At 33.3% G+C, this 11,794-nt stretch overlaps 1 protein-coding gene across 7 annotated transcripts in view; it reads right to left on the bottom strand.

The window, feature by feature from the left end:
* Positions 1–71: 71 nt before the first annotated feature.
* LOC106070851 (acid phosphatase type 7-like) overlaps positions 72–11,794 on the bottom strand; it is a 24,135-nt gene continuing 12,412 nt past the window's right edge. For 3 of the 7 annotated variants that reach the window (XM_056027319.1, XM_013230832.2, XM_013230834.2), the window contains exons 2-3: positions 6,620–7,448; positions 72–3,586 (exon numbers count right to left, since the gene is read on the bottom strand). In XM_056027319.1, coding sequence (XP_055883294.1) covers positions 2,746–3,586; positions 6,620–7,314 — 1,536 coding nt within the window. In that variant the 5' untranslated portion in view covers positions 7,315–7,448 and the 3' untranslated portion in view covers positions 72–2,745. Of the gene's footprint in view, positions 3,587–6,619; positions 7,449–9,401; positions 11,658–11,794 lie in introns of those variants that run through there. The other 4 variants (XM_056027322.1, XM_056027323.1, XM_056027320.1 and 1 more) reach the window with 4 other exon arrangements.

Here is an 11,794-nt window from a genome sequence, read left to right as displayed (position 1 = left end):
TTCAAAACTAGAAAAGTTATTGTCAATCCCAATTTCACCATATGTTTATTATGGTTTGCAAAGTATAGATGCAACTTCTACTTTTTATCTTCACGAAGTGAACCGTTTTAATATTTTTATTTGTTTTTTAATAATTTTTTTTTTCAATAAAAGAATCCCTTACTTACCTTTAAAAAAAAAACATGTAAGGGAGATAATTATTGTGCATAATTTTTTTTTCCCAAAATAATCCTAAAATTCATATATGTAAAATACATAATTTTTTTTTGATCATCAAAAACTTATCTTATATGTATATAATTACTTATTTTTGTGCCTAAATATTAATAATGACATTTATTTTTGTGTTTTCTAGTATACTAACTACTAATAGTTAATGTTTATTTTGTTTTAAAACACTATAGGAAAACAAAATAATATAAATGGAGTAAGATAGGGCAAAGAGCCTCTCTCCAAACAATCTTAAGCTTGTAAAATATAGACAACTGATAGAATTATATCTGGAATCTACTATGCAAGTAATACTATATATACACAGTTAATATAATATCAAGGCATTTTAAAATTAATGTTACATGATTTTACAACTTTTATTAGAACCAGCTTTAATAGACAATCATTCATGTGATTTAATAGTTTTGGTCACAGGTTGGAATGATATTAAAGTAAAAAAAAAATCAATAAAAACAAAACCCTGGCATGAATCCTTGTATTTTATATTCATATAATGGTAGTTAACAAAAATGTTTTTACAATTATATTTTCTAGGAAAGATCTAGACTATCCAATAAATATTCTAAATAGGGGCCAATACTGGTTTTATTAGGACCAAATCCGGCTTTATTAGGGCTTGACCCAAGATTTGGTAGGTACTGGTTTGTTGCCGTCAGTGTACCCCCCATCACAACATAGCTATAGTTAAGTGTGAGAGTTTGAATGCCACAGCTAGCTTTTTTTTTCTTTTTTTTTTTGTTATTGGAATATTGAAATGTCTTCTTCAAAAGAACATTTTGAATTGATCTTGTTACAGGTGCTTTTCACGAAATTAGTAAGAAAGTTCCCGCTTAGAAGATGACAATGTTATTTTATAAACATTGATAATAATGTCTTTTTTTTTACTTGAATAATACTCAAATATTGATACTATCCACAATTTAAATACAATATTTATGAGCTCCTATTCTGTCTTCACTTCCTGTCAAAGATGGCAATTAGTTTGAAAATAAATTAGATCTAAATATAATCCATTATTCTCTAAGAGTCTAGAATTGGCATCTCTTTGTTCCATCAGTCAACACATACAGATACTAGGTCCTATTGAAAACAAAGACTTCTGATTATTAAAAATAAAAATTAACAGAAACAATAAATTTATGATGCACTAAAATTGTTGTGTTGATCAATGTGTCCATTGAAAGGAAAATCTCTTGACTGCTGACTAAAAAAACAACTGTTCTTGGGAATTTGGCATGGTTGACATAAATTAACTTATTTTTAGCCTAACGATAGCAAATTTGATCAAACACATGACAACAGAATATGTTTGCAGTGAAAAAAATGTTTTTTTTAAATATTGAACACATTTTCAGGCACTTACAAATAGTGATACAATATTTTGGAATGTAAGAAAAGTTAAACAAAAGGAGGAAAGTTTAGAGATAAATATGTTTTTAAATGTTTGAATGTTGAGGAGCTAACAACAATAGAAATATATAACTTCTTGGAAGGGAATGTATGTATGCATAATTTAATGTTGTAGTTATGTATCAATAATGAGACATAATATATGGGTATATATTATTAATTTATAATGGATAATTATTATGAATAAAAAGAGAATATTGAGTCATTTCTAGCTTGGTCATAAGAATAATATATCAAATAAAGCAGTTCAATGACATATTTTTAGGCTGTGGTCTAAAAATATTAGAATGTCAGATTTTTACAAGGGCTATCAATTTGAATACAATTTTAAAATTGATATGTTTATAATATATACATACTAGGAGATACTCATGCTTCATAACATTGAAAAAGTGGACTTTTTTTGTGTAGCCAGACTCCCCCCCTCCCAACTCTTATTTTGTGTGCATCTTCCAGCATTCCCTCACACATACTTTTGGCCAGTGAACTTTGGTATAAAAATATAGTTCTATGTACACTCTCCCACTAATCATATGCGCCTCTGTGCTATAGAGATTACATGATGATATTTCCGTTGACACTTTAATAATTTAGTACATACAAAACATGCCTTCATAAAGCTGTTTTGCATTTTTGGCAAAAAACACAACAATAAAAACACATCTAGTTTGTAAAATTGATCTATAATTGCTTGAAATGTGAAAAGCGTTTCACTGAATGAGCTATATAGAATCTATATCTATCTATATATATATATATATATATATATATATATATAAAGCTCACTCAGTATATTATAAGCAAAACTATAAGTCCAGACAAACTGTTTAAATTTTTTGTTCATAACTTCTTCCTCTCTTACAAATTTCAAGCAGAGTAAACTTTTACAATATTGAAAAGGCATAAGTTTAGTAACTTTAAAAAAGTATACTTTTTCAAGAATAAAAAACAAAGTTTGTATGTATACAAAACAAATTATTTCGTTTTTAAAAAGATAGGGATCATCAATGATAATAAAAAAATGCAATGCTGACAAACAATTTGTTAAGGCATAGCTAGTGGAAAGCTCACCTGTGCAACAAACTTTTATTAATGATAGTATTATAAACGCAAAACTTTTCTTACTTTTGAATGTCTTAAAAATAGAAATAAAACAAAAGATATAGTAAAGACAGTAGCAGATAATATAAAAGGTCGATATTGATAATCAATATTTGTAGCATCAACAAAATGAAAAGGTTCTGGTGGAAGATTTCTAGAACCACCAGTTCTGGGCTTCATTTTTTCTAATGCTTTGGCCCCAGGCTTACCAAATGAACCATGCTTTGTCTGGATTACTTGCACATCATCCACATCCTCGTTGGTCATTGAGGCATGAACAGACCAGACCAAATGTGTTTTGTTCACAACATTCAGACGAGCAAAAAGCTCTTTCTCCGTGTCACTCATGGCAAAGGCTAGCCAGAAGGGAGAGGACTTTTGTTTATCAGCCATATATTCATAGCCCATGGCTCCGATGACAATATATATTGGAGCCAAAGGGTTAATGTAATTTAACTGAAATGCCCGACTCATATACATTGGCCATGACCTTTCATAGCAATGCTTATGGCCACTAATAATAAGGTCAACGCCATGTTCAAAAAACAAGTCTTCAAGAGAATCCCTTAGATATGAATTCTCTTCCTGACATTCTTGTTCCATTTCTGATTTGGTGCAATATAGAGGCTTGTGTGCCATCACAATGATCCAGGGAACAGAGTCTCGCAGCTTATTGGCTTCTGTAAGATCCTTCTTCAGCCAATCAATCTGCAGCTGCTTATATGCTGATTGTAGATAAAAATATTCTGTATTAATACTGATGAAATGAGTGTATCCAATATTAAGGCTGTACCACAAACTGTCTTCTGACATTGGCCATGGAGCATTGGGCATGGAAAATCTTTAAAAAAAATAAAGAATAAAACAAGTAAAATATTTAAAAATACTTTAAAACAAAAAGAGACAATTTCTCTGCTTCATAAGAGCAAATATTTTATTCTTTATTACTAATGAATAATAGATTTAAAAAAAAAAAGAAAATTTTCTACCCCCAATTTCTCCTACTCACAAAAAAATTATATGTATGAATCTACTAAGTGTCAGATTATACAATTTCTCCTACTCACAAAAAAATTATATGTATGAATCCACTAAGTGTCAGATTATACAATTTCTCCTACTCACAAAAAAATTATATGTATGAATCTACTAAGAGTCAGATTATACAATTTCTCCTACTCACAAAAAAATTATATGTATGAATCTACTAAGTGTCAGATTATACAATTTCTCCTACTCACAAAAAAATTATATGTATGAATCTACTAAGTGTCAGATTATACAATTTCTCCTACTCACAAAAAAATTATATGTATGAATCTACTAAGAGTCTAATGATGTTGGAGATTTTCATTTTCAAAACCTTTACATAGCAAGTTTTTTGGTGTATCTGATGTACAAAAGAAAGGAAGTGTTGTTTAATCAATGAATAAGTTACATGATTCTCTTAGAGCACATTTTAACACTGCAGAATCACATTTTTTTTTAAGCTCTTCCATTTGTATTTTTTATTTGATTGGCAAATTTTTAAAGTTCAATTAAGCGTCCTTGACATTGTTTAGTTTATCATGAAAATCTCCACTAGATCAAAACTTAGATGACATTGTGCAAAATGATACTGATACTGAACATCTATTAATTTATTAAGCTCTTTCAGAAAAGGACCTAAATGTGGAAATACCTGATCAAGATAAAGTTTTTCTATCCAACTTTAAATAATTTTTTTTATGCTTTCAAAAATTATAATGGTTTTCACAGTTTGGTCAAATAGCTTGTAATTCATTTCCCAAAGATATACATCAATTGTCAAATTTTAAGGAAAATTGTTAGAGCTGTTTTCGAGAACAGCATCCATCCACCCACCCAGTGCCCATGACTTTGCAAGGTGAATATAAGAATCATAAAATCATTTAATCTTAAGTGAACATAGTTGTTCTCAGGATGATTATATCCATATTTTTTATATTTGCAAAGTTTAGCCTGGTGATTTATCACAAGAAAATCAGTATGAACCTTAATTTAATATCTAAATGATGAATAAATCAGAGCTAGATGAATCAAGGGATTGCTTCATTGGATAAAAAGGTTAATGTCCATCTTTTAAATGGAATTTAAATAATCATCATTAATGTTTAGCAGATACTTTAATATAAATTAATCTTTAGACCAAAAAATGAAATGCTTGTGTTTAACTACGTTTACATGAGACTGAATATAGTGCCAGTGTTTATGTCATTTCAAAAACACTCAACATTTTCTAATAAACAGTTTTTAAATACGAAAAAAAATATACCTGAATATTTAAAATGAACAAAAAAAAAAAGCTTTCTTTTTGTAAAAAAAAATGTCAATATTTAATGAATAATATTAATAATAATAAAGGGTGTCTTCAAGCCTAAAGATTATTAAGGAATGCAGTATTTCTAGTGACCACACAGCCCCAGCTGCAACCTACATATTTTGCCACACAAACATATTTTGCGCAGGTCTACATATGGTGACCGGTCATTTCATCCCCGGTCACTTCCTCCCCGGTCATTTCATCCCCGGTCACTTCATCCCGTCATTTCATCCCCTGGTCACTTCATCCCTCGGTCACTTCATCCCCGGTCACTTCATCCCCGGTCATTTCATCCCCAATTAAATATTTTATATATATAAATATGATTATGTAGAATGCTTTTTGACATTTTATGACTTATTACTAATACGTTTATAGAGTTTCCTCTTCCAGTTTCTTTTCTTAATGAGAAATCTTATTGTAAATCTGGGTGTGTACTTAGCTATTGCGCTTCTATTGGATATGGGGGTTGTAATATCATAATATTATCCGGATCGAAGGCCAAGTAAAAAATCAATTGAGAGATAAAAGTGCGATTAGAATAATTATGATCATGCCGCTGATAACTTATCATCAAAGACCAAGTTGTGGTGCAAGTAGTGGAAATCTTTTGAGAGATAGAAGTGCGATTACAAAAATTATGACCGTGCCGCTGATAACTTATCAATAAAGGCCAAGGTGTGGTGCAAGTAGTGGGAATCTTTTGAGAGATAGAAGTGCGATTACAATAATTATGACCGTGCCGCTGATAACTTATCATCAAAGGCAAAGGTGTGGTGAAAGTACGACCATGTTTCACTTTATTTTATTTTTCAATCGCTCTTTCTTGAAAATGGGTGCGTCATTTTTAGCCTTGAAATAAGGTTTTATTTTTGTCTAATAAAGGCGGAGTTCACCCATCCTCGTGATATCATGTCGCCTGTATAAGTTTTGCTTTAATTCCTTTTAAACATTAACGTGTTACAATTTTGTCATTTAAATAAAAAATGAATACATTAAATATTCCTCATTTCATGATTTTTAAAATTACAATTTGTTAGATAAAAATGATCAGATGATGAAAATATCAGGGGATGAAATGACCGGGGAGGAAGTGACTGGGGGATGAAGTGACCAGGGGATGAAGTGACCAGGGGATGAAATGACCGGGGATGAAGTGACTGGGGATGAAGTGACCGGGGATGAAATGACCGGGAACCCTACATATTCAGAACCAAAATGTCCCGTCAACAAAACGAGACAAAAATTGTGTTGTCAAAACGCCTTACTTCAGGGTATATGTATCTTTATTAAAATACATGCTAAGCACATGCACTAAATACGCAAACTTTAAACAGGTAATGAGTGATTCTTAAATGAATAGTATTATTTCCACTGCTTAGAAAATGATATAAAATTAGTTGGGGGACTCTGTAATCATAAAATACCTTGTAACAGAGAGAAGAGATTAAAGAAATGGATTGTACTTGAACAAAAAGAACCAATACGTCACAGATTATTTTTTCCAATATTATTTAAAATCTGAAAAGTTACCTGTAGCGATAATGGTAAAAAGAGTGAGCTCTTTCATGATCTCCTGGAGTTGTCATGTAAGGGATGCTTGAGGTAAATTTTGACACCCTTCTCATAAAATGGTCTCCTATACTTCCTCCTTCAGTGTTCAAATTATAGGCTATATCTCCTACATGAAAAACAACTTCATAAAGTCCATTTAAAGCTTCATGAACCATAAACTGAAGAGACTTAGTAAGTGTCCCCATATCAGCAACAACTAAAAACGAATGAGATTTATTTTCATTATGTGGGAAGCGGAATTTGAAAATGCCACTTTTAACATTAGATCCTTTATTAATAATTCGATAAGAGTACTGTTCACCTGGTTTCAGATCAAGTAACTCTGCACGATGCAAATACTGAGATGCTTGTTCATTATCAACAGTTAGTTGTGCCATTGTTGCTGTCACACTCTTAAGGTTTTCAGGACCATTTCCATACTCTATAAAGCATTCTTCTTCTAATTTTGTAGACCACATAACAACTATAGAGTGAGATTGTGATCCCAATGACAAGTGAATTTGTTCTGGACTATTGCTTTGACTATACTCTGTCATCAGCCTTTTAGCTGAGTTTATCGAATTGTGATTATGCCCATTTACTTTTGAGCACTGAAGTATAAACATCATAATGAAAAAGCAAAGTGATGATAATTTGATGTTTGTTTTTTTCATTGTTCAAATGTTTAAGTGCACAAGTCTTCACCAAAAGTAAGTGCTCCTAGAAATTGCCAAGCATAGTACAAACTTCACAATCACATAACACAAATTAGTTCTAAATTCACTCTTCATATAAAAGTTGTCACAATCTATAGAATCAAAAAATGTCAAATTAAATTAATGAACAGAGGTATCCAAAGTTCAGTTCGTACTCATTATCAAGGTTATAAATCTAGAAATCAAGTTTTCCAAAGTCTAAATGAAATTTGAATTTCTTTTTTGTTAGATTGTAGCACTTCAAATTTTTTTTGACCTAATTGTTTTATTATACATTTTATATATATATAAAAAAAAAAAAACATCAAAATTACCAACCCCTTGCCAAATCCACTCCTGTTAAAATTACTGTCTAAAACAACAGTCCCTTCAAATAATTTGTTATTAAAGCAGTAATATCAAAGCACCTTAGTAAATCTTTCGAAGAAAGCAAATCGGCAGACTTATAAATCTTATTAGAAAGAGAAAGACCAGACATAATTGCAGGAACAGAAAAATGTCTTAATCCTAAAATTTATAACTCAGAAATTTTCAATAGGGATTATGAAATGTTTAGGACAGATAATCACAGAGGAGTTCTGTTAGCAATAAAAAAAAACAACACACACACAAATATCATACGAAATTAATATGCAAGAATTATGTCACCAATTATTGATACATTATCCCTGGACTATCAGACCATGATGTCATTGTAATTAAAACAAACGATATAGTAAAAGCAGTACTCAATATAAAATGAACAAGAAAAATGTTACTCTCACATATTTAAATTTTGTCAGGAAGAATCCATAAAAAGAATTTTAAAATTAAACATCTAACAACCCAACAAAAACTCTGCAGACAGCCGCAGAGTGAATTACTAAATATTAAAATACATTTAACTTTACCTACATTACACTTAAATTCATGTAATCTCACTCTTAGGCAGGTTGTTAACACTAGAAAAGGTAATGGTCTTAAGCCCATCATTACCTACAAAATGCTTACAATGGCATACGTCTCAAATAGCCTCTGACAACCAGTCCAACTCCCTGCCTTCAAGTGTGGTTCAGATACTGAGCCTTGCGGAACCATTACCACAGACAGGAGAAGGGGCAAAAGCGAGCAACTGGCACCTAAACCAGTAAGCTTCGGGCAGGAGGGGCTCGTTAGCCTTGGTTGGCTACCCATCTAGGAAAAGGAAAACTCTGAATCCAAACATCAGCTGTCTTGCGACTATACCCAAATGCGGGAAAGGCTTTGGGAGACAACCCTGAGGAAAAATCAGGAGCTGGTGACCCTTAGGCAGATTGTGGTACAGCCTGGCAGAGCCTGCAGCGCTACTGATCCCAAACTGTATCGGATATTCCGTTCCTTTGGTCACATCAGCTGCGCAGAGAGGGGGGAAACTGCTGTGTGGGCGACATCGTTCCGACCATAAACAATGCCCAGGTATTATTAAAAGCCCTAACCCCAAAAACTGGAGAGGACACTTCAGCCTCGCCTTTGGCGTCAGCCAAACACCGGAAGTGGCAGTCACTCTAAGGCAGTCACATATATATCTATAGATATTGTTGTAACTCCAGTGGCGGATTGATAAGGTTAATGTGTGTGCGACCTACTGACACAACAGCTGTCAAAGGACAAGGGACAGTACTGCTAGTTCACGCACATATGACCCATGTTATGGTCATGCGATCGCAAGCCTTCTTGGACCAGAGACAGTGTGTAAGAAAGGAGGCAGTCCAGGACAGCAAGGACGGTGTTTTACCATGTGAGTCATAGAGAATGTAACTGTACAAGTCCAGAGAGACTAGTAGTGTTTAGTAGGCAGTTCTGTTAAGTACAAGAAAGCATTTGAAGTTAGTGCAGCCAATTGTGTTGTATTGGCTGTTGATCTAGTTTATTAAACCATCACATTGTTATTTGGAACTCTTGCTGTCAAGTTCTTGTATTAGATGTGTTGTGTTGAGCAGTGTTTACAGAAAGCCTGGTAGAGAAGATTGTAACAATATATTTATAAAGTGACACCAGTCCTTTTCTATCAAAATACCAGTACAGACCAACGACACACTGCCGCCCTAGGTCCTCAAAAAAGATTAACAGATAGCACAAAGGACGTTCTCTTGAGTCAAGACAGCTCAGACTTCAATAACTTGCAGATCACTCTAGCCGGACAGTCCTTTTCCTGTAGAATAAACATGTCTTCTCCACTACTTGTGTTTAATAGTGCTCTGATGTGCACCATCAGTGAGACGCGGGAGTGGAGTTACAACAATATATATATATGTATAGTATGTATGTTTCTATGTGTGTGTGTGCAAGTAATTAACCTTTTTTACATTCTGACCCTTCATTCTTTCGAAAGACATTTATTGTACCCTTGAAGTTAGTGGAAAGACTGCCCTTGCCAGCCAGTATTTAGAACTAAAACAAATGCATATTCTGGGGTATATCTACAGTGCATTATACTGTTATTAAAAAATTTTAGTTAAAAAAACCAAATCTGTATGCACTTTATTAATGGAGCCAAGCGACTGGTAGAAGTTTGTAACCCCTACTGGCTACGCTCATGAAATTTGGTGATTGTAGTTAGCTTTAGATTTTATATCGCCAATGGCCGGAACGAATCTTATCTTCTTATCTCATTAAATACCGATGTTATTTCAAAAAAGAAAATGAATAAACCTATGTGTGTCCCTAAATCAATCTTGTCATGCATGTTAATCAATGACTTTGAAACTCTGCCAAGTGACTGGCTTTCTTGGCTGACTTAGGCAGCCCATTCCATGCCCTAAAAGCACTAGGGAAGAAGGAGAATTGGTACAAATTTGTCCTATATAATAGATTTATATGGAACAAGGAATGTGCCTATTAGATTTACTTTGTGTCCTTACTTTCTAAGTTTTTTTTTTAATTAGTTTTTGTTTTTGAAGATTGTGGTTCAGTGTTTTACTTGTATTCTATCCTGAAGGTTCTCTAAATCTAATTATTTTACTAAAGTCACAGCCTTAGACTAAAGGTGTTACTCTAATCTAATCAAATGTTTACAATTGTAAATATATTTTAATATATCTTTTTTAGATCTATAAATCTATTTGTAATTCGTTTGTTATGAATCTCATTGCTCTATCTATTATTTATTATAATTTATAAAAAAACATGATAAACGCACTCTATGTAATACGATTTGCAACAAGATCTGGCAATTAGGAGCATGACCCAAACCCTGGATCCAATCACTCATTTCACCCTTACAAAGAAAGGCAATTTACAACTCTTGTCAAAACTATCACACCATCAGCCTCATAAGCCATCCCAGCAAAGTACTGTTAAAATTATATTAAATCAACTAAAACCGATAGCAGACAAAATCATATCAGAAGAACAAGCCGGTTTTAGACAAGGTTGCAGCACTACAGAACAAATCCTAAACCTCAGAATACTCTGTGAAAAATATACCCAACACCAAGAAAATCTTTTCCATGTCTTTATTGATTTCAAGAAAGCTTTTGATCGAGTATGGCACAGGGCACTCTGGGCGACAATGGAAAAGTAAAACATTAATAAAAACATAATCAAAGTTATCCAGAACCTCTACAAGGATGCTGACAGAAGAAGAACTATCTGACCTGGTGATGCACATTGACAAGACTTCTACAGCATATGGCATGCAAATAAATGCCAAAAAAAAAAACAACAAATTATGACCAATAGCCAACAGGGCTTTAAAAGGGGCATCAGTATTGGAGGTGAAAAGCTGACTAGTGTTAGAAGCTTCAAATACCTCGAAGCTATTGTCTCAGATGAAAAACAAAACCTGAACTATTGGCCCCAATAGCACAGTCCACAGCAGCCCTTTCAAAACTTAAAATAATATGGAAAGACAAATTCTTAGCCCTCGGCACCAAAATCAGACTGATGTGCTCCCTGGTCATGGCCAAATTTTTTTATGCTTGTGAGTCCTGGATGCTGACTGCAGAGCTAGAGAGGAGGATCCTAGCGATGGAATTGAGATGCTACAGAAGGATCCTAGGTATCACATTCAAAGACCGCATCACAAACCAAGAGATTAGAGACAGGGTTACTGCAGCAATCGGACCCCATGATGGCGAGCTAACTATAGTAAAAAAACACAAGTTTAAAATCTATGACCACTGACCATATTACAAGATCTTTGGGGCTTGCAAAGACCATCCTTCAGGGAACAGTACCAGGAAAAAGAAGAAGAGGCAGACAGAGAAAGCGATGGGAAGACAACATAAAAGAATGGATGGGTCTGCCATTGAAATAGGTTCTAAACTTGAAGGGTTACAAGGCAAAAGACAGGTAGGAATGGAGAAAGACAGTCAACGAGTCTTGCTTGGTGCCCCAACGGTCCAACAGGCTAAGGTAGGACCTGCTAATAACTTTTAATAAGGGATAGGTAAAAAAGGTAAATACTCGATTATTAATA

This window comes from Biomphalaria glabrata, chromosome 4 (assembly GCF_947242115.1).
Source record: "Biomphalaria glabrata chromosome 4, xgBioGlab47.1, whole genome shotgun sequence".
NCBI classification, from domain to species: Eukaryota; Metazoa; Mollusca; class Gastropoda; family Planorbidae; genus Biomphalaria; species Biomphalaria glabrata.
This window is presented reverse-complemented; position numbering and strand designations above follow the sequence as displayed.